Source organism: Zonotrichia leucophrys, chromosome 22, assembly GCF_028769735.1.
Source record: "Zonotrichia leucophrys gambelii isolate GWCS_2022_RI chromosome 22, RI_Zleu_2.0, whole genome shotgun sequence".
Classification (NCBI taxonomy): domain Eukaryota; kingdom Metazoa; phylum Chordata; class Aves; order Passeriformes; family Passerellidae; genus Zonotrichia; species Zonotrichia leucophrys.
In genome coordinates this window covers 3,018,985-3,042,767 of record NC_088191.1, presented here as the reverse complement: position 1 = coordinate 3,042,767, position 23,783 = coordinate 3,018,985, and the positions used below count along the sequence as shown (strand labels likewise).

Genomic DNA, 23,783 nt, shown 5'->3' with positions numbered 1-23,783 from the left:
CTGTCCCAGGCACGGCCCCAGTGACATTCCCAAGGCTCTTTATGATCAGCTTCCATCCAGGGACAGTTTTGGATGGGGTAAATGAGGGATGGATGGATGGATGGATGGATGGATGGATGGATGGATGGATGGATGGAAGGAAGATGGACGGATCCATGGATGGATTATGGATAGATTGGATCCATGGATCCATGGATGGATGGGAGAAGCTCCTTGGGATGAGTTCTTGGTGTTCCTGGGACACTCAGGGAGTGTCTGTGAGGATTCCTGCTCAGCAGCCTGTCCCTGTCCAAGGCACAGCCCCGGTGACATTCCCAAGGCTCTTTAGGATCAATTGGCATTCAGAAGTGAGATGAAACCCTCTCCACTTTGTTCTGCAGTGAGATGAAACCCTCTCCACTTTGTTCTGCAGTGAGATGAAACCCTCTGCACTTTGTTCTGCAGTGAGATGAAACCCTCTGCACTTTGTTCTGCCTCAGAGCAAAGCCCGGGGACGCCTCTGTCTCTGCCAGGCTGTGTGAGCTGACGAGGACGGGTTTTGTACATTATTAATCACAAATTGTCACCGCCGCCGCTCCTCTCTGTTCTCCGCTCCCAACACGAAGCGTGGCACCGCGTGCTGCTCCTCCAGAGCTTCTCCCAGGGGTGACAAAACGCTGAGGAAGCAGCCCCAGAGCAGATTTGCTGCTTTGTTGGAGGTTTGTCTCCCCTGCATGTTCTGGGATTGCGGCGTCTGTGCCCTGCTGGGTCTCACTCAGGCATCCAGCTGGGAAGCAGCAGGAATTTGAAGTTTTCCAAGCAGGGAAATCTTGCAGGGATCCTGCTCCACACAGCTGGGATGTGACAGTGTTCCTGGGGGTTCTTGGAATGGGGAAGAGACGAGGATCTGACTCCATGTTTCAGAAGGCTTGATTTATTATTTTATGATCTATATTACATTAAAACTATACTAAAAGAATAGAAGAGAAGGTTTCATCAGAAGGTTAGCTAAGAATAGAATAGCAAATAATGATAACAAAGGTTTGTGGCTTGGACAGAGAGTCCAAGACAGCTGGACTGTGATTGGCCATTTGTATTTACAATATATTCTTGTCACAGTTATATTTTCTGTAAAATCTCTTTGTGGTGGTCCTAGGACAAGGGAAGAGATGAGGATTTTTCCTCCTGAGAAGCTGGGAGGCCTCAGGAACAAAATGTAAACAATGATTATCTGCTGCTGTGGAATGCAACAGGTGCATCTGTGATTGGTCTCATGTGGTTGTTTCTAATTAATGGCCAATCACAGTCAGCTGGCTTGGACAGAGAGCCCGAGCCACAAACCTTTGTTATCATTCTTTCTTTTTCTGTTCTTACTCAGCCTTCTGATGAAATCCTTTCTTCTATTCCTTTAGTATAGTTTTAATGTAATATATATATCATAAAATAATAAATCAGCCTTCTGAAACATGGAGCCAGGATTCTCATCTCTTCCCTCATCCTGGGACCCCTGTGAACACGACCACAGTTGGTAATTGTTTTTTCCATGGGCTAAAATCAAAGGCACGGGTGGTTTTGATTCCATGCCAGGGTCTTGAGCCACCCAGGGCAGCCAGAGGAATTTCCTGGGCTCCAAAAAAGCTCCATAATTTTTTAATTGTTGGGAGGGAAAAGCTGGGATTGTTATGGGATGTTGTTGCTGCTTTTTGTTGTGAGAGCTCAGAGGTGACCGCTCATCCTCTCCCTGCCCTGTTAGGGACAAAAAAAAATCAGATTTTCATCAATTTTCCAGCGCTGGGTGCTATAAAACCCCCCAGCATTCAATCCCAAGGTCTGTATTCTGTATTTCTGAGCCATTCTGCTTTCAGTCCGTGGGCTTCATTTTGCCGTCTCTCCAGCCATCAGCCTCCACTCCCAAATTGGAATATTCCTACTCCTAATGGCATGAAAACCCCTGCAAATGGGTGCTTGTTCAACATAAAAATTACCAGCAATTTGAGGCTAAGTCATGGAGGATGTAATGACTTGTATTACAAGGTTCAGGAAAATTGAAGTGTGAATTGGGATCTGAAGGGGCGGCTTTGTTCTCTGCCAGGAGTTCGGTCCTGAGCAGGACCTGAGGAAAAATCACTGCCCTCCCTTTCCCTTTTTTCTCAGAGCCTTTTATCTGCTGGAAAAGCTGTTTGGGTCGTGGTGTTCCCTTTTTCCCACGCAGAAGAGAAATTGGGGTTGTTAACTGAGTGATAGCAGGGGAAATTCTGATTTCATGGAGGCCCAAAAAAAAAAAAAAAAAAAAAGGAAAAGCAAAAATATTCCTTTAGAAATCAACCCAAAATCTCAAAGTTTCCTCCTGTCTTAGGGGATAAATGAGGCATTTTCAGGATGCTGGGCTGGCCTTTCCTGAAATGCTGAAGCAAAAGGGGCTGGTGTTCCCAGATCCCACAGGCAGGAATTTTTCCCATCAGCAAATGCTGGAGATCCCAGAGCTGGTGTCACCTGCAGGGCCCTTTCATGGAGATCTGGAACATGAAAGAATGAATTTTGTAAAATTTTGTAAACGAATTTTGTAAAATTCCTAAAAATTCCTAAGACTTTTGTAAAATTCCTAAAAAAATTGGTGGTAAAAGCCTCGTAGGGATTCTATAAAAGATCAGAAAGTGCAAAATTGAGTAAAATTGCTCGAAGCCAGGCTGGAAATGGGGAAGGGAAGCTGGGACAGCGGGAATGGCTTGGATTTGACGGGAGGTGGGGAAGGAGCTGTCCAAGGTATCCCTGAGGATCTCAGGGCAGGGAATGTGGCCGGGAAATGAGGAAATGAGGATCCTTTGGGATCCTTTGGGATCCTTTGGTGCTGGCAGCGCCCGTCCCTCTGCGGAGCCACCAGCTGGAAATCTTTACCATGACAAAAGCGTCTCAACCAGCCTAAAATGCCCTTCAGCGTGAGAAGCAGCATGGAGCAGGATATGGAAAAGATTTCTCACAAAGTAGCTTGTGATTCAGATGGAAAATGTCAGGTTTTGAAAATTATTAATCTTTGTGCAGCACAAAACCGTCAGCTGTAGGGGCGGCGGGTGTGGGAGGTTCCTGCGGGAGAGCGTTTCCAAAAGGGGCTTTTTTGGGGGTTGTTTTTCTCGTTCCCTTTGTTTTTTTTGGGGGGTTTCTTTTGTTCTATTCCCCCCACGGGGGTGCTGAGTAAACAGGCAGCTGAGGCTGGTGATGGGGACAGCAGCAGAAGTGACAGGGAAGGGAGTGAGGTGGTGACAGCAGAGCCAGGGGAGCGTCACCAGCACGGGCTGTGATTCAGTGCACGGGGAAATGGGGTGGGGGAATGGGGAAAGGGCTGGGGAATGGGGAAACAGCTCCTGGGGGAGGGTTTGGGGTGGGGGATAATGGGATTGGGGTGGGAGATAATGGGAGTGAGTTAGGGAATCACAGAAATGGGAAAACAGCTACTGGGGGATGGTGTAGGGTGGGAGAAATGGGATTGGGGTGGGAGGATGGGAATTGGTTGGGAAATGGGAAAACAGCTCGTGGGGGATAAAGGGATTGGGGTGGGGGATAATGGGAGTGAGTTGGGAAATGGGAAAACAACTCCTGGGGGATGGTTTGGGGTGGGGGAAAGGGGATTGGGGTGGGAGAATGGGAATTAGTTGGGAAATCGCAGAAATGGGAAAACAGCTCCTGGGGGATGGTTTAGGATGGGGGAAAATCACAGAAATGGGAAAACAGCTCCTGGGGGATGGTTTGGGGTGGGAGAAATGGGATTGGGGTGGGAGATAATGGGAACGAGTTGGGGAATGGGAAAACAGCTCCTGGGCTATGGTTTGGGGTGGGGGATAATGGGATTGCAGTGGGGGATAATGGGAACGAGTTGGGAAATCACAGGAATGGGAAAACAACTCCTGAAGGATGGTTTGGGGTGGGAGAAAATCACAGAAATGGAAAAACAGCTTCTGGGGGATGGTTTAGGGTGGGAGAAATGGGACTGGGGTGAGGGGTAACAGGAATTGAGTTGGGAAATGGGAAAACAACTCCAGGGGGATGGTTTGGGGTGGGAGAAAAATCACAGAAATGGGACTGGGATGGGGGACAATAGGCGTGAGTTGGGAAATGGGAAAACAACTTCTGAGGCATGGTTTGGGGTGGGTTTATCACAGAAATGGGACTGGGGTAATGGGAATGAGCTGGGAAATGGGGAAACAGCTCCTGGGGGTTGGCTTGGGGTGGGAGAAATGGGACTGGGATGGGGGATAATGGGAACAAGTTGGGAAATGGGAAAGAGCTCCAGGGGGATGGTTTGGGGTGAATTTATCACAGAAATGGGACTGGGGAGGTCTCAGGTGGCTCCGTCCTGCTCACCCTGGGCTGGCTTCAGGCAGGAAAAAAGGGGGAAAGTTCCAGAAAATTCCTTGTGGGAAGCCCTGGCTGTGAGGCTGTCCTGGGGCGGGCAGTGAGGTTTTCTCTCCCTTCCAAACCAGGGCATGGTGGGGCTGGATAGGGTTCATTTTGCTCTCCCGTTTCTTGTGGGATATCTCATTGCTTTATCCAAAGTTACCTGGGTGCAAAGGGAAGGGTGAAACAAAAACTGCAAAATATTCTGAAATCTCGTCATGTCCTAGTGCAGAAAACAGCTGATGGGAGCTACAAACACCCATAAATCCAAGGCCTCACAGGCTGTAAAAATATTATTTAATATTTAATTTTAATTGAGGTTGTATTTCAGGAAATATTTGTCGCTGAACACCCTGAAAAAGCACAAAAGGAGCAGCCAGAACAGGCTGGGTGTGGAACCCAAAACTGCTCCAGTGCCCAGCTCCCCCTCCTTGTGTTTGCTGTGTTCAGCTGCTGCAAACACAACATTGAAATATTCCTTAAATGTCACTTGTTGCTCTGATGGAATTTACAGAGAGATCTGCAACATCTGTGGCTCAGTCTCTCTGCACGTGTAGAAAGCATCAATTAATTGGATTTTCCCTGTTGTCAGGGACATTGGACACTTCAAAAACTGGGCAGAAGTCCCAAATTTGTTTTGTTAGGAAAAAACACTGTAAAATTTTACATCCCACACTTTATTGTTTAACTGCAGCTAAAGTTTGTTTCCCCAATCACAATGAAATAAAATTCCAGATGATGAAGATCCATCATTAAATTCAATTTGTGCAAAGCTCAACGAGGACTGGATATTCCTGCCAATACAGCCAGCACAGGATTTTACAGGAACTGCAAAATCTGAGTTCCAAATCCTCTCCTCTAAACTCCTGTTTAAATTCCAACGCTGCATGTTGGAATTATGTCTATTAATACTTAATGGGCCCCATTTTCTCAGCAGTTCAGAGTCACCTGGAGGAGCTGCAGCATTGCTCAGTCCAGTTTTAATGAGCTCGTTGGGGATTTTGGGCTCAGTTGTTGAGAGTTGCTCTGTGATGTCTCACTCAGCCACTGAGTGTCCCTAAATTGTAATTCCCTCATTTATTTATTGCTGTGCTCTCAGCACTGGAATGAAGTTTTTGGAGCCTGGTTTCTCTCTCAGCCTGGCTGGAATGAAGCTGAATTTCTCTCTGAGCTCCTGTTGTGCTGGTTTTTTGTTGTTTTTTTTCCAAATGAGCGTTTCCATATCTTTGTCTCAGTAATTAAGATTAACTGAACCCAGATCTCATCAGAGACACAATTCTGGGAGCGAGGCAGGAATTAGCAGGTGAAGCATGAAATTTGGAGGAGGAGAGGAGTTAATTTGGGTGGAGTTAATTTAGGTGGAGTGAATTTGGGTGGAGTTAATTTGGGCGGAGTTAATTTGGGTGGAGTTAATTTGGGTGGAGTGAATTTGGGTGGAGTTAATTTGGGTGGAGTTAATTTGGATGGTGTTAATTTGGGTGGAGTTAATTTGGGTGGAGTGAATTTGGGTGGAGTGAATTTGGATGGTGTTAATTTGGGTGGAGTTAATTTGGGTGGAGTTAATTTGGGTGGAGTTAATTTGGGTGGAGTGAATTTGGGTGGAGTGAATTTGGGCGGAGTTAATTTGGGTGGAGTGAATTTGGGCGGAGTTAATTTGGGTGGAGTTAATTTGGGCGGAGTTAATTTGGGTGGAGTTAATTTGGGTGGAGTTAATTTGGGTGGAGTGAATTTGGGTGGAGTTAATTTGGGTGGAGTTAATTTGGGTGGAGTGAATTTGGGTGGAGTTAATTTGGGTGGAGTGAATTTGGGTGGAGTTAATTTGGATGGTGTTAATTTGGATGGAGTTAATTTGGGTGGAGTGAATTTGGGCAGAGTTAGTTTGGGTGGAGTTAATTTGGGTGGAGTGAATTTGGGTGGAGTGAATTTGGGTGGGGTGTTAATTTGGGTGGGGTGTTAATTTGGGTGGAGTTAATTTGGGTGGAGTTAATTTGGGAGGAGTTAATTTGGGTGGAGTGAATTTGGGTGGAGTTAATTTGGGTGGGGTGTTAATTTGGGTGGGGTGTTAATTTGGGTGGAGTTAATTTGAGTGGGGTGTTAATTTGGGCGGAGTTAATTTGGGTGGAGTTAATTGGGGTTCTCCTTGCCTTGCTCACCCATTTCTCCTGTTAGTCTGGAGCACTGGGAGGAGTTTTTGGTGTGAATTGAGCCAGCTCAGGGTGAGCTCTGTGCTCTCTGCTGGGCCATAAATTGCATTTTTGGTGGCTCTGGACAGAATTTTTCCTCTCAGGGTTCCTGGCTGGAATTGCTGAGGGCAGCAGGTCAGGTCAGGCACTCAGAAAAGTCTGATTCTCCTCACACACCCCGTGCTGGGACACTTTTATTTCCAAATCCATCTCTTTGGGGTGCTGCAGGATCCTTCGTCCCTTTAAAGATTTATATTGCTCCAAGGGAAAAAAAAATCTAGATGTTAAATAAATGTATGAAAGATTCTTCAAGTTTGTAACACACTTAATATTTAATAAATGTAATACATCATTTTTATAAATAAGTGTGGCTGGGATATAAATAAATTGAGGATGCAGAAGGGATTGCAATAGGATGCACATTCATCTCTGTGGCACAGGAAGGGCCAGCAATGTTTTATCAACAAATTAATCCTCGCTGGGGAAAATAAATGCCCTCCCCTCGTGCAGGCAGTGATGGGGTGGTTGGTGGGAATTCCTTTCATAAATTTCACAAAATTGGAAGTTCATTAAATGGGTCTGACACTCTCAGAGTGGTTCTGAGAGAGCCAGAGGAGAATGAGGGCAGGAGTTGGTGGGTAAAGGTGGGATTGATAAACTCCCTTCTCTTTTCTGGGAACAAAGGTGGGAGTGAGGGGGCCAGGGCAACAGGGATTGAGGGCTGAGTTTGGGAGAGGAGATGGGAAAGGAGGAGAAGAGGATTGGGGAAATGGCAGGAAAGGAGATGATGACTGGGGAAAGGCAGGAAAGGAGGATTGGGGAAAGGAGGAGGCGAGGACCTGGGAAATGGCAGAGAAGGAGGAAATGAGGATTGGGGAAAAGAGGAGATGAGGATTAGGGAAATGGCAGAGAAGGAGGAGGTGAGGACTGGGGAAAGGAGGAGGTGAAGAGATGAGGATTGGAGGAAGAAGGAGATGAGGACTGGGGAAATGCCAGAGAAGGAGAAGGTGAGGACTGGGGAAAAGCAGGAAAGGAGGATTGGGGAAAGGCCGAGAAGGAAGATTGGGGAAAGGAGAAGGTGAGGATTGGAAAAAGGAAGGAAAGGAGGAGATGAGGATTGGGGAAAGGAGCAAAGTCAGTGTCCCCAGCTGTCCTCAGTGTCCCCCCAGATGTGCTCAGTGTCCCCAGATGTGCTCATTGTCCCCCTAGATGTGCTCAATGTCCCCAGATGGCTCAGTGTCTCCAGCTGTGCTCAGTGTCCCCAGATGTGCTGTGTCCCCAGGTAGCTCAATGTTCCCAGCTGTGCTCAGTGTCCCAGCTGTGCTCAGTGTCCCCCCAGATGTGCTCAGTGTCCCCAGATGTGCTCAGTGTCCCCAGATGTGCTCAGTGTCCCAGCTGTGCTTAGTGTCCCCAGATGTGCTCAGTGCCCCAGCTGTGCTCAGTGTCCCCAAAACCCCGCGATGATCCCAGCAGCACAGGTGACAGCCTCGAGTGTCCCAGCCTGGCACTCACCAGCACAAATGAGATTTTTAACTCCCAGCTAAGAGGGGTTTGTGCCTGAAGATCCCCGGCTCGCTGCTGGGGGATTTGCTTTTCCTTTTTAAAGTCCAGATTTATTTCCACAACTCACTGCACCTTCGTTTTTTTGGAGTTTTCACTGCAGAAAATCGCCGGGAGGGATGGATTTTGTCTTCCTCAGCTGGCAGAACAATTTTCCACCTGTCGCCCAAATATTTGATGGGAAGGATTAGGGCAGAGCCACTGGGAGTTCATCCTTTATATCCCTGGGAAGCAGCAGGGTCTGGAGGAGTTAATGTGGGATATCAGGGGCCAGATGGAGCTGCAGCACTTGTGGATCTCAGAGTGGGCTGGGAATGCTCAAATTTTGGGAACACAGGAATGAGCTGGGCTGGGAATTTGGGAGTTTTGGGGACAGAGGGAGGAGCTAGGCTGGGAATTTTGGAGTAACAGGAACATGGGGATGAGCTGGGCTGGGAATTCTGAAGTTTTGGGAACACAGGGATGAGCTGGGCTGGGAATTTGTGAACACAGGAATGAGCTGGGCTGGGAATTCCGGAATTTTGGGAACACAGGGATGAGCTGGGCTGGGAATTTGTGAACCCAGGGATGAGCTGGGCTGGGAATTCCAGAATTTTGGGAACACAGGAATGAACTGAGCTGGGAATTTGGGAGATTTGTGAACCCAGGGATGAGCTGGGCTGGGAATTTGGGAACATAGAAATGAGCTGGGCTGGGAATTTGTGAACACAGGAATGAGCTGGGCTGGGAATTCCGGAATTTTGGGAACACAGGAATGAACTGAGCTGGGAATTTGGGAGATTTGTGAACCCAGGGATGAGCTGGGCTGGGAATTTGGGAACATAGAAATGAGCTGGGCTGGGAATTTGTGAGTTTTGGCAACACAGGGATGAGCTGGGCTGGGAATTTGGAAGTGACAGGAATACAGGAATGAGCTGGGCTGGGAATTTGGGAGTTTTGGGGACAGAGGGAGGAGCTAGGCTGGGAATTTTGGAGTAAAAGGAACATGGGGATGAGCTGGGCTGGGAATTCTGAAGTTTTGGGAACACAGGGATGAGCTGGGCTGGGAATTTGTGAACCCAGGGATGAGCTGGGCTGCGAATTCCGGAATTTTGGGAACACAGGAATGAACTGAGCTGGGAATTTGGGAGATTTGTGAACCCAGGGATGAGTTGGGCTGGGAATTTGGGAACATAGAAATGAGCTGAGCTGGGAATTTGGGAGATTTGTGAACCCAGGGATGAGCTGGGCTGGGAATTCAGGAGTGATGGGAACACAGGGATGAGCTGGGCTGGGAATTTGGAAGTGACAGGAATACAGGGATGAGCTGGGATGGGGATTTGGGAGTTTTGGGGACACAGGGAGGAGCTGGGCTGGGAATTTTAGAGTAAAAGGAACATGGGGATGAGCTGGGCTGGGAATTCTGAAGTTTTGGGAACACAGGGATTTGCTGGGCTGGGAATTTGTGAACACAGGAATGAGCTGGGCTGGGAATTCCGGAATTTTGGGAACACAGGAATGAACTGAGCTGGGAATTTGGGAGATTTGTGAACCCAGGGATGAGCTGGACTGAGAATTTGGGAACATAGAAATGAGCTGGGCTGGGAATTTGTGAGTTTTGGCAACACAGGGATGAGCTGGACTGGGAATTCAGGAATACAGGGATGAGCTGGGCTGGGAATTCAGGAGTGATGGGAACACAGGGATGAGCTGGGCTGGGAATTTGGAAGTGACAGGAATACAGGGATGAGCTGGGATGGGGATTTGGGAGTTTTGGAAACACCGGAGTGAGCTGGTCTGGGAACTTGGAAGTGATGGAAACGCAGGGATGAGCTGGGCTGGGAATTCTGGAATTTTGGGAACCCAGGAATGAGTTGGGCTGAGAATTTGGGAGATTTGGCAACACAGGGATGAGCTGGGCTGGGATTTTACAGATCCCTGGGACCCCACCAGAGCTCCCTGAGGAGCAGCTGCCCCTGGAATTTCTGGGTTTGCTGAAGGTTTCATTGATCTGTGGAGGATTTATAGACTTATTGAGAATTTATTGATTTATTGAGAATTTATTGATTTATTGAGGGTTTGGTGATTTATTGAGAGTTCACTGATTGATTGAGGATTAGTAAATTTATTGAGAGCTCATTGATTTATTGAGGGTTCACTGATTTATTGAAGGGTTCATTGATTATTGAGTGTTCATTGATTAATTGAGATTTTCATTGATTAATTGAGGGTTTCATTGATTAGTTGAGGGGTTCACTGATTAATTGAGGGTTCATTCATTTATTGAAGGTTCACCAGTTTATTGAGGATTCTCCCTCACAGGGAAGACGTTAATATCCAGTAAAAAATCCACTGTATTGTTGAGCAGAGGCATTTACAGTTCATTAATGGAACTAAATCTGGCTTTGGGCTGTACAGCAGCCAGGAAAAAAATCAGGAATTCTGCTAAAAGCGTTGAAAAAAATCAGGAATAGATGGAGATGAGTGAGCTGGTGTGGTGGAAGGGTCCCTGCAGGGATGGGATGGGATGGGATGGGATGGGATGGGATGGGATGGGATGGGATGGGATGGGATGGGATGGGATGGGATGGGATGGGATGGGATGGGAAGGGAGGGATTTTTTCCTGGCTCTCCCATTTAGGTTTTGCTAAATCGCCTATCCCGGAGCTTTAGCAAATCAGGGCAAACAACAGAGCCAATCAAAGATTTCCCAATCCTTGCTGAACAACAAAATCTGCCATTTCCACCCATTTCTGAGCGCCTTCCAAAAAACCCACAGTGCGTGGGGGCCGGGGTCATCTGATGAAGCAAATGTAGGCAAATCTCACTGAGCTGCTTTCCTGACTGAATAATGACTCTGATTTCAGCATGGAAACCATTCCAGGCAGGAGGAAATGCTCTATTCTGGAACAGGATTTTCATTTTTTCCATCCCCTGGCAAAGCTGACGCTTGGGTTTGTTTGGTGCTGGAGGAAATCCGGGCTGGAGAGGGTTAAAGTCCAGCAGGGATCAGGGGGATTGGGCACATGGAGAGGGAGGAATGGGAATATTTGGAATATTGATCACTTCCAGTTGGGTTTCTGCTCCTGCATGGATCTGTCCAAAGGAGGGGTTGGGATGGGTCCAGCTGGGAAAAGGCTTTTTCCTTCTGGATTGGGTCAGAAACCATCCAAAAAACATCCAAAAAACATCCAAAAACATCCAGAAAGCATCCAAAAAGCATCCAAAAACATCCAAAAACCATAAAAAAACCCAAAAAACATCTAAAAAACATCCAGAAAGCATAAAAAAACCATCCAAAAAACATCGAAAAAGCATCGAAAAACCATCCAAAAAACATTCAAAAAACATCTGAAACACATCCAAAAAACATCCAAAAACATCCAAAAAAAATCCAAAGCAGCAAAATAACCTAGTGCTGCTGGCAGGATTTATAAATTCAGAGGAAAGGAGGCTGGAGGGAACTGGGAATGTTTTTATGTGGGAATGGCTCCTGTGTCCCTGCAGGAGGAATTCCGGGCAGTGCCATAAATCAGGGAAATCCCAAGCCCTAGACAGAGGGAAATCCCAAATCCCAAATCCCAAATCGCAGGCAGAGAGGGAAAAGAGCTCCCTCTGATCCCTCTGCTGGATCAGAGAGAGGAATTCAGCCCCGTTTGGGACTTTTAGAGCTTTGTTTTTCTGGCACCACAAAGTGTAAGAGAAGTTGTGTTTGGACACTTGGGAAAAGTCTCTGCACAATTTATTGCCAGATTTATTTGCTTTTATCACGAGTTACTTGGCTTGTGGGGACGCTTTAAATTTTGGGTTGGTTTTGCTTTTTTTAATGCAAAAAGAATAATGCTGCTCATTTTTAATAATTCTTAATTTGAAAAACAAAAAAGATATTTCAGAACCCACAGCTTTTCACTGGTTTAAGATCTCATTTTAACATCTAAATTATCCTAATCAGTTTTGAAATACTGACTCATCCCTGCCTGCTGCTGTCCACATCTCCTAATGTGTTCTGACAGCAGCAGTGTGTTTATTTCAGAGAAGAATTTAATGTTTGGTCCTAACTTTCTTTTTTTTTTTCTTTCCCCTCCTCTCTTTTTCATTTCTATTATTGTCATAAAAAGATTTAAAGTCCCTTTTGGCCTCACGTGCAGAGCATAAAACACAAAACCCTTCCTGAAAGGTAATTTTCCAGGAATGAAACCCACAAGAATTGTGTGTCAGGCTTTGCTCTTCAGTTTTGCTGCTACAAAACTGATTTTTTTTTTTATATTTCTAAAGGGCCTGAATCCTAAAAATTGACGTGGGAAATCTCAGGGATTTGCAATCAGCTCTGGGGAAATGGGAATTCTGAGTTTGAGTTAGGGCACAATAGAGGTGATCACAAGAGGAAGAGGTAAAATCCTGAGGATTAATGGCATTTTGGGAGAGGCTCCTTCAGGTAAATGGGGAAATGTTATAGGAATAAATGATTAATAATAAATAATTAATGTTATAGGAATAAATAATATCCTCCACCTCATCAGGGATGTCTTGCAAACAGGAATTCAGGCAGTTCAGGTGTAAACCACAGAAAAATCTGTGTGAGTGTGAGGGGAATGGGGAAATGTTAAAGGAATAAATACTTATTAATAAATAATAATTAATAAATAAATAATGTTACAGGAATAAATAATATCCTCCACCTGAGCAGGGATGCCCTGGAATTCAGGCAGTTCCAGGTGTAAACCACAGAAATATCTGTGTGAGTGTGAGGGGATGGGGAATCACTCCTGCTTTTGTGTGTGATGCTTGGATTTCCAAAGGAAAAGATTTCACCTGGGTTTACCTGGTTGGATTTCCAAAGGAAAATCCTGAAGGGAAAAAATGAATCTGGACAGATGGAAAAGGAGGAATGGGAATATTTGGAATATTGGTCATCTCCAGTTGGGTTTCTGCTGCTGGGTGGATCTGTCCAAAAGAGGGGTTGGGATGGATTGGTTGGATTTCCAAAGGAAAATGTCAAAGGGAAAAGATGAACCTGGGTTTACCTGGTTGGATTTCCAAAGGAAAATCCTGAAGGGAAAAGATTCACCTGAGTTTACCTGGCTGGATTTCCAAAGGAAAATGTCAAAGGGAAAAGATTCACCTGGGTTTACCTGGCCATGTGTTCTTGGTTCTTCCAAGTTCTTCTAAGCCTTCTGATGTTCACACTCTTGTAAAGAACTTTCTCATGCATTTTTTATGTAAATAATTATTGTTTTGCATTTTTTTCTGGAGGAGGAGAAATTTGATGGACTGTTGGTTTGTCCAGTGTCATTGGAGAGGTGGCACTGTCACCCTCCAATCCACTGTCACTTTTGGAAATCTATAAATGTTGGAGTCAGAAAATAAACTTCCTTTCTTTTTACCTTGGAAATTCCAGTGTCCATGTCATTTTATTTTGTGTCCTGTGTGAGAGGTTTCCATGGGGAGGGAGCCACTCCCAGCCTCAAAACCTCCCTGACACCCAATAAAAAATCCAGATCACACATTCCAGACACCCAATAAAAAAAATCCAGATCACGCATTCCAGACACAACCTGCCAGGGGAAATCCGCCCTGGGTGTTGTGGGGCTGGGATTTCCTCCTCTGTGCCTTGCCCTAAATAGCAAATTCAGTGGAATAACTCGGGGTCACTGGGAGTTCTCCAGCTGGGGGATCCTCACGGGCTCGGCTGCTGCTCCCCCTCCGCTCCAGGGCTGCTGGAGCCTCGGTGGGAATCTGGGAGTTCCCAGCTTCTCCAAAATCTGACAATATTTTTGTTCTTTCTTACAAAACTCGTACTGAATAAAGCCTGAAGGGATTTAGATTGACAAGATGGAAATTGGCATCAGCTTTAGGGAGTAAAACACTGGAAGTTGTGATGGTGTTTTATTGTGATGGTGTTTTGTTGGGACGGTGTTTTGTTGTGAGAGCACTCTGGGAAGGGGCTGAAAGCACTGCAGTGGTTTGAGGGTGGCTGTGATTTCCCAGCACAGCTCGGGCAGTGTTTGCACACACAGAGCTCCGTGCTGAGGGACAGCTCCCAGGATTTAATAGAAATAAAAGAATGTTCCCCAGGATTTGATAGAAATAAAAGAATGTTCTCATTGTTCTGTCACCTCCTAGACATGGGAATGTGGTGTTTGTGAGGTCCCCAGGAGGAGGTGAGAGATGAGAATCTGACTCTAAGTTCTCAGAAGGCTGAGTTATTATTTTATGCTATGTTATGTTATATATATTATATTACATTACATTATATTATATTATATTACATTATATTATATTATATTATATTATATTATATTATATTATATTATATTATATTATATTATATTATATTATATTATATCATATCATATCATATTGTGCCATACTAACATTATACTAGAGAAAGAGAGAGGATACATCAAAAAACTTAACAAGAATAAATAATGAAAACTCGTGACTGACTCCTCAGAGTCAGACACAGCTGGATGGTGATTGGTCATTAATTAAAAACAATTCACATGGAACCAATCAAACATGCACCTGTTGGTAAACAATGTCCAAGGCACATTCCAAAGCAGCAAAACACAGGAGCAGCAATCAGATAATTATTGCTTTCATTTTTCTCTGAGGCTTCTCGGCTTCCCAGGAGAGATATCCCGGGAAATAGGATTTTTCAAAAAATAACACGGTGACACTTGAGGGGTTCAGTTTTCCTCCACAGCACCACAACTTCGCTCTCACCTGCCTCAATTTCACTGCTCTGGGTTCCATCAGCTCCTGGAGCTGCTCCCTCCTGGCTCTCTCCATCCCCACACTGTCCTGTTCTCCCCTGGCTGTGCTCGCTGCTCTCCCTGCAGGAATCAATCCCTCCTCACCCACATTTGTCGCTTTCCTCTGAATTTCCGCCAAAAACCCGACAAAGTGCTGAAATTAATTCAGCATTTTTGGAGATCAATGGGAATTTCCTGGGTTTGACAGCAGCAGGGAGGGTTGGACTGGGTGGGAGCTGTTCCAAAGGCAAAGCCTCTGCTCCAGGGCCTCGGGAATTCGGGAATTGAGGGACCTGGCAATTGAGAATTGAGCCCTGATGGCAGCTGAGGATGTGAAAAAGGGCTGAAAAATCCCTTCACATCCTGCAGCTTCTGAACCCTCAGGTCCCCACCTGTTTTCTGGCGGGTTTGGGGCTGTTTTGTGGCATTTGGCATCTTTTACACTTCAGTGTTTGATTTTTGTTCTCTCTGTGTGTGCACGTCCTTTCAAAGCCCAACCGGGCAGCTCTGCAAGTGCTCCTGGACTAAAACAGATCCTAAAAAAACCAGGAGTAAAATCGATCCTAAATAAAACCCCGAGGAAAACCCACCCTAAACAAAACCTGGAGGAAAACCGATCCTGAGAAAATCCAATGCTAAATAAAACGCAGAATAAAACTGATCCTAAATACAACCCAGAGGAAAACTGATCCTAAATAAAACTCGGAGTAAAATTCCTCCTAAATAAAACCTGGAGGAAAACCGATCCTAAATAAACCTGGAGTAAAACCCATCCTAAAGAAAACTCAGAGTAAAGTGGATCTTAAATAAAACCCAGAGTAAAACCGATCTGGAGGAAAACCGATCCCAAATAAAACTCAGAATAAAACCGATCTGAAACAAAACCCAGAGGAAAACCAATCCTAAATAAACCCCAAAGTTGATTTTCCCCTCCCACAATAAAACGAGATGCCAGAAGAACCATGAAAAATGGGATTTTTCCTCTGTTTGCCTTTCAGGACATGAGAACAGCGAGGCCCTGCCCGAGTCCCTGCCCTCGGCGCCGGGGACCCTGCCCCATTTCCTGGAGGAGCCCGACGATTCCTACATCATCAAGAGCAACCCCATCGTGCTGCGCTGCAGGGCCGTGCCCGCCATGCAGATCTTCTTCAAGTGCAACGGCGAGTGGGTGCACCAGAACGAGCACGTGTCCCACGAGAGCCTGGACGAGGCCACAGGTGAGCAGGGGCTGACCCCAGGTGTGCAGGAGCTGCTCCTGGGACAGAAGAGCTGCTCCCAGGTGAGCAGGAGATGCTCCTGGGACAGAGGAGCTGCTCCCAGGTGAGCAGGAGCCACTTCTGGGTGAGCAAGAGGTGCCCCCAAGTGAGCAGGAACTGCCCCATGTGAGCAGGAACGGCCCCAGGTGAGCAGGAACTGCCCCATGTGAGCAGGAACAGCCCCAGGTAAGCAGGAACTGCCCCAGGTGAGCAGGAATGGCCCCAGGTGAGCAGGAGATGCTCCTGGGACAGAGGAGCTGCTCCCAGGTGAGCAGGAGCCACTCCCAGGTGAGCAGGAGCCCACGGTGACAAAGGTGCCCCAGGTGAGCAGGAACTGCCCCAGTGAGAGGATGGCCCCAGGTGAGCAGGAACTGCCCCAGGTGAGCAGGAACTGCCTCATGTGAGCAGGAACTGCCCCAAGTATGCAGGAACAGCCCCAGGTGAGCAGGAGGTACCCCAGGTGAGCAGGAACTGCCCCAGGTGAGCAGGAACTGCCCCATGTGAGCAGGAATGGCCCCAGGTGAGCAGGAACGGCCCCAGGTGAGCAGGAACTGCCCCAGGTGAGCAGGAACGGCCCCATGTGAGCAGGAACGGCCCCAGGTGAGCAGGAATGGCCCCAGGTGAGCAGGAACAGCCCCAGGTGAGCAGGAACTGCCCCATGTGAGCAGGAGGTACCCCAGGTGAGCAGGAACTGCCCCAGGTGAGCAGGAACTGCCCCAGGTGAGCAGGAATGCCAGTGAGCAGAATGGCCCCAGGTGAGCAGGAGCCCAGTGGAGCAGGATACTCAGTTGTGGGGAGCTGGGAACAAGGAAACTCATTTTTGTGGGATTCCTGCTGGGTTTGTCCCCAGCCCCAGTTTTTATGGAATTCCTGTTGTGTTGGATTCTGGGGTTCCCCCCAGTCCCAGTTGCCAGACCCTGGGATTTGCCCCCAGCCCCAGTTCTTATGGAATTCCTGCTGGATTGAACCCTGGAATTTCCCCCCAGCCCCAGTTTTTGTGGAATTCCTGCTGGATCTACCCCCAGACCCAGTTTTTATGGGATTCCTGCTGGGCTGAACCCTGGAGTTTCCCCCCAGTCCCAGTTCTTATTGGATTTTTTGGGGGATTGGACCCTGGAGTGTGCCCCCAGACCCAATTTTTGTGTGATTCCTTTGGGTGTGCCCATAGGCCCAGTTTTTATGGGATTCCTGCTGGGTTTGCCCTCAGCCCCAGTTTTTATAGGATTCATGCTGTGTTGGATCCTGGGGTTTGCCCTCAGCCCCAGTTTTTGTGTGATTCCTTTGGGTTTGCCCCCAGCCCCAGTTTTTATGGGATTTTTGTTGGGTTGGACCCTGGGGTTTGCCCCCAGCCCCAGTTTTTGGAGGATTCCTGCTGGGTTTGCCCCCAGCCCCAGTTTTTATGAGATTTTTGTTGAGTTGGACCCTGGAGTTTGCCCCCAGCCCCAGCCAGAGCAGGATTTGGGGTGGGAATAACCCGAACAGGAGAAATCCAACGCGCCCAGAGCGTGTGAAAGAGAAGAGAAGGAGAAGGGAGAGATTTGGGAGCGATCAGGAGATTTTATCAGCTCCGAGCGGAGCCTGCAGCTCCTCTCATTTAGCTGATAAGTATTGCAGACCAATTTGATGCTGTGGCTCCACAATTCTGGTTGTTATTGCTTTCTCCCCTCTCCCCTCCCAGCATTGCTAGGCAACCCCCAGCCTTGGCAGCAGCGCTCTGTGTACAACACCTTCTCCAGCAACACAAGAAATTCCTTTTTTAGAGGCAAAAATGCCATTTAAAAAGAAGTTACACCTCTTAAAGTAGTGCTTGGCATTCTTTTGAAGTGACACATTCTGAAGAAGTTTCGTATTAGAGGGGTTTTTTTTTCTTGTAAATGCTAATCTGAATGAATTTTAATTTTTGCAGTTACCTTTTCAGAAATAATTTAATAGGCGTAACCTTTACTTCTAAAGGCACTGCTGAATCAATATGGGAGAAATGTCGTCCCTAAAAGCTTTCCTTCCATATGGTTACAGAAAATCTCTCTGTGAGTGCTGCAATTATGTTTTCTAAGCTTTGGGTTAATAACAGAACAAACCAAGATTGGTAACACAAGGTGGGGTTTAAATGGCATCAGTAATGTTGGGATTTGAGACACGGAGCAGCAGGGCTGGGTTTGGGTTGGGAGAAAATTCATCTGGCCAGCTCCCCTGTGTGAAAAAAGCCAATCACTTGTTTTTAAAATTTTAAAAGTTTAATTGTAATAAAATGGTTATAAAAATAGCAATATAATTAGAATAATAAAAATTTTGGACAATTTGAATTAGGACAGCATGAGACAATAGAAACAAAGAGTTACAGACATCCGGGTCTTCCCCTTTTGCCCTCTTTTTCTGGGCAAAATAAGCCCGAAAAAGGACCCATGTTAACAGAGGATTAACCCTTAAAAGCAACAGCCTGTTGCACATTCATACACCTCATACATGATGCATAAATTCCATTCAAACACAGGATTCTGTCTGGGCAGTGTCAGCTTCTTCCTTTGAATCCCAATGTGAGCAAGGTGGGAAGAAGTTCATTTTTCCTGATAAGGGAGCAATAAATTCTTTTTCTCTGAAAGATTTAGGTGGCTGCTATCTCACGATGAGTCCTTTCTTTAAAAAAAGTATCTTACATAGCATAGTTTCTATTTTAACATTATGTTATAACCTAAAACTATATTTAACACATTACTTAAGAAAATTAATACAGCATAACTTTCTAACATAACACATATACATTTTAATATTTGTGAAAAGCCAAGAATAAAATAGGCATTTTTCACAGGGTGACCACAGAAAGGTTGCAGGGCTGGACTTAGCCCAGGGCTGGAGATGCCCCAAAGCTCTGGACCCAAAACCCACTGCAGGGCAGTGTCCAGGTGTTCCCAGAATGATCCTCAGGGCACAAAAACGCAGAGAGAGGCAGCACTGAGGGAAATTTTGTCACCAGGATCCCATCAGGGATTCCTTTGGAATTCCTTTGGAACTCTCCCTCAGCCTTTGGGGAGCAGCAGCTGTTGGGGTTTGTGGCATTGGAACCCAAAACCCACTGCAGGGCAGTGTCCAGGTGTTCCCAGAATGATCCTCAGGGCACAGAAACGCAGAGAGAGGCAGCACTGAGGGGAATTCTGTCACCAGGATCCCATCCATAGCCAGGAATTTCTTTGGAATTCTTCCTCAGGAAGAGCAGCAGCTGTTGGGGTTTTTGGCATTCACATGCAATGCCCTCATTTCTGGAGTCCGGTCTGGGGCACAGCTGAGCCTGTCCTCAGGCACAGCCTGGATCTTCTCCAGTTGGGAAAACTGCTCTGGGTTTGGTGCCAAAAGCGGGGATTTTGGTTAAAGGGGGTTCTGGGCTTTTGAAATCACCTTCTTTTAAATATATTTAAATATGCTGACTGCATTATTTCTGAAATTATCTAGAATAAATGGGATCATTTTCATATTTTGTGCCACTGCAGCTCCCATTAGGACTCGAAGTTTTAAGAGGAGCATGAATAGGAATTTCCCTGATTTTGAGTATCGATGGTTTTCATGCTGGAAGTATAAGCTGGTTTTCTTTAATTAAACAGGGTCTGACCCTCTGCATCCTTCCAGTGCTTGTGAGGCATCAAAATCCCCAGAGGTTGGGGAGGAGAGGTAAAAAACAGCACACAGAGCCTCAGGCTGGAGGAATTTTGGTGCTGGATGGAGGGAACATGTCTGAACTCCTGGCACACGGGCTGCAGTGGCACTCGGGGTGTCCCAAGGCTGGCACTGCCCACGGGTGGCTTTGTCACCATGATGGGCACAGAGCCCGGATTTCCATGATTTTGGTTTTGCAAGAGGGGAATAAAGGCCTCAGAGCAGCCCAAGAGTGTCTGTGAGCAGGAGCAGCAGGGCAGGGAGGATTTTGCACGACTCTGGAGATGTCTGGAACATTTTACAGGAGGGGAATAAAGGCCTCAGAGTGGCCCAGGAGTGTCTGTGAGCAGGACAGGGAGGGTTTTGCAGGACTTTAAAGATGTCTGGAACATTTTACAGGAGGGGAATAAAGGCCTCAGAGTGTCTGTGAGCAGGAGCAGCAGGACACTGAGGATTTTGCAGGACTCTTGGGATGTCTGGAAGGCTTTGCCTGGAGTGTCCCCATGGTGGTTTTGCTGCTCTGCCTCTGCTTTTCCTGTTTATTCCCCCAGCGTGGCAGAGCAGGGATTTTGTTCTCTCCGTGCTCTGCCTCATCAAGGGAGAGCCGAGCTCATGGATGCTGCTGTGATGAAAGTGTGGTAATTAGTGGCTGATTAATTTCCCTCTGCTGCATTTCCTGCACGCTCCAGAACCTGCCTGGCTATTTCAGGTTGGGGTTGAGCACAGGCACAGCCCCGCTCGCAGAGTTTCCTTGTCTGATAACTGGAAGGATTACAGCAATAACTGCTGTCAGTGTTTTTCTCATTTAAACAAATAAAGCTGACAAATGCTGAAGTTCTCTGCAGCTCCGTTGTGTTTAGTACACGGAGAGCAATTATTCATCTGCTGCCAGCACCGGTCTGTGCAGCTCCAGCATCCAGCAGAGCCCATTAGCATTTCAGTGCCACAGCCAGCACTTGATATTCTGCACGGCTCTACTGTAAAACAAAAGATGATGGTTCTAATTTGCACAATAATTTAAAGGGTTGGGCTGGCGGTGCTTATTGGAGTTATTGGAGGCGCAGGTAAAATGTCGCGGTGCTTTACGAGGTGCCTGCTTTGATTTGCGGGGATTTTTCACCCGCTGTCACTCCCCATGAAGGATTTTCCCGGTGGTTCCCAAGGTGCAGAGGGGAGGTGGATGTGTTTGCTGGTTGAGAGGAATGGGGGATTTGTCTTTCCAAACAAGCTGTGGGTCTGCTGGTGGATAAAACCAGCACTGGGAGATAAAACCAGCGCTGGGAGATAAAAGAAAAAATGGGAAGGATTCCACTGATTGATGAATGGAAAAGGATATTTGCCTTTATTTATAAACTTCAGGTTTGCTGATAAATTAAATTAGACATTGAAAGATGGGGAAGAAAACCCCCTAAATTCCATAAGAATTAAAAATTAAAAGGGTGGGTTGTACATTATAGGGGAATCTTCAGTATCAGGTGTTCTGGGAAGTCTGAACCTCTCAAGTACCTCAGAAATGGGAAAGAGAGAAGGGAAATGTGGCTGGAAATTGGGATAAAAAGGAGGCTGCATTCTCTAAAACTTGGAGAATCCCCAGGGCAATGCCCCATGGCCTCGGCCTTTATTGAAATAAAGTAAAAGGACTCTTCTGTCTCCTTTTTGAACATAAACCTCTGGTGTTTGTGGATTAATTTTCCTAACACTGGTGAAATATGGGGATGATAAATGGAGAATGTTCCTCTCCTCCCAATAGGTTTGCTCTGTGTCGTTGTTCCTAAAACAAATGGAAATGGCTGCGCTTTCTCCATAAACAAAGCACAACTTCCCCCAAAGACCCCGTGCTCTCCAGAGGTCCCGTCCAGCCCCAACAATTCCGAGATTCTGCAGTTTTGGATGCATTTATTTTGTTAATGGGTGAATTGAGAGACCTTAAAGACGACCTGAATTCCTACCTGGCCCATTCTCAAAACGCTGAACCACCAGCTTCCCCAAACCGCGTGTGCTCTTTGTTTGCCACATTAAATACAGGCTGATTTATAGATTAATTAAACGCCGTGTCAATGAAAGGAAGAGCTGGGCTGGAGAATATTCCACCTTAATAAATCTGGAGCTGTAAATGCCTGAATTCACTGACGCCTGCTCAGAAATTTGCAGCACCCCGGAGCCAAGAAATGGCTTCAGCTTTTCTAAAATTCATCATCAAGTGATGACTTTTTCTCGTTTGGTATCAAAATCCCGTTGTCGTGAGCAGGGACAGCTCCCATACCTCTGCCTCTCTTTGCTGCTTCCCAAAATTATCAGGAGGGAAGGGAGCAGGGTCTGGGGGTGTGAGTGGGGTCAGCATAGGGAGAGTTTTCCCCCAGGAAGCTGCTGCTGGTGGGAATGGGATCCCAAACCTCAGCCAGAGCATCCCTGATCTGTCCCAGCACTCCAATCCCCTCTGAGGGAGCTTCTCTTACCTTAAACCTGGACAGATCACTCTGCAAAACGTTCTCATGCCAGAATCCAAGGATTTTTTTGGCTGGCAGAGCAGGGATGGTTTGGTTCAGGGGGTGCATTTTCCTGGCAGGGGCTCTGGCAGAGCCTTTGTTCCTCAGGGTTTGTTGTCACCATGTCAGGAAATAAAGGGAAGCTTTGTAAACAGTTTTGTTAAAAACGGCATCAACACGGGGGAAAAACAAAAAGCAGCCAGAAAGCCTGTGCTTGTTTGTTGCACGGGAATAAATATTTGAGGCACTGAAGGGATTCTGCAGACAACTTGGGGAGCTGTCCCTGTCTTTGTGTTTCATTGTAAGCCAGGCTTAATGAAAAGAAGTAAAAATCCCCTTTTCCTGCTGCTGGAAAAGTATCAAATATTCTGTATTTTTGTACAGGATTTAAAGCTTGTCTGAGCTTCCCCTCTTGGAGCATCCCCAGTGAACCCTGTCCCTCCTCTTGCCAGAGGAGCACAGCGACTTCCCAGTGCCTTTGAGGAGGGGCTGCCCAGCTGTTAATGATGCCTGAGATTAAGTGGAAGCCAATTTTTATGGAGTTCAGGTTTAGAATCCTTGCTGCTTTATAAACTCCACAGGCATGAAATACGGTGAGATTGGGTTTGCCTCCATTTCCAGTGGAGGGGAAATAACTGCCTGGGGACGGTGCTGGAGGAGAGAGGAGGACGAACAAGGCCTGAATGTTTTCTATTTTCATTTAATGTTTTTCTGACTCTTTCAAATGGTTCCCAGAGCCAGGTTTGGATTGGATTTCCTCTCCCAAGGCTGCCATGCCGAGGTGGCTGCAGGGCTGGGGAACATCCCACAGGAAAAGTGTGGGAGGATGCTGGAGTCTGGGATTTACCTTTGGGCTCTGTCTGGGGGAAATGCTCCTGGTCTGAGGGGCCACAGGTTTGCAAGGGCATGGAGATGTCCTTTAAAGGCATTATTAGTGTACTGTGATTGGATCCAGACAAACATTCTGGGTGAAGGAGGCACCAGGGATGAGAATTTTCAGGGAAGAGTTGCAAAGATCATGGTGGGGGCATGTTGTGGTGTTGACAAGGTGAGAGATGAGAACTGACTCCAAGTTCTTAGAAGGCTGATTATTATTATTATATTATATTATATTATATTATATTATATTATATTATATTATATTTATATACTAAAATATACTAAAAAAAGAGAAAGGAAACATCAGAAAGCTAGAACAAGAATAAATAATAAAACCTCGTGACTGACCAGAGAGTCTGACACAGCTGGACTGGGATTGCTCATAAAGTTAAAACAATTCACATGCTGGATAAACAATTCTCCAAATCCCATTACAGAAAAACAAAACAGGGAGAAGCTGAAGCTTCTCATCTTGCCAGGAGGAGAAATCCTGGTGAAGGGATTTTTCATCAAATATCACGGTGACAGGGGCAGTTCCTGGAACCCAGTGCATTATGACACGCTCATCTTACAGAATTTAATTAGTGGCACTACATCACTGTGGAAGTAATTAAGGCTTTGCCCTGATTGAAAAGCGTGGTATTTGCTGGGTCTCCAGGATGAAGGAGGAAT

The 23,783-nt window shown here is 46.5% G+C and overlaps 1 protein-coding gene across 2 annotated transcripts in view; it reads left to right on the top strand.

Annotated features, from left to right (window-relative positions):
• Window positions 1-23,783, top strand: part of UNC5D (unc-5 netrin receptor D) — a 115,761-nt gene that overhangs the window by 28,564 nt on the left and 63,414 nt on the right. For both annotated transcript variants that reach the window (XM_064731087.1, XM_064731085.1), the window contains exon 2: window positions 15,844-16,062. In XM_064731087.1, the coding sequence (XP_064587157.1) occupies window positions 15,844-16,062 (219 nt within the window). The remainder of the gene's footprint in view (window positions 1-15,843; window positions 16,063-23,783) is intronic.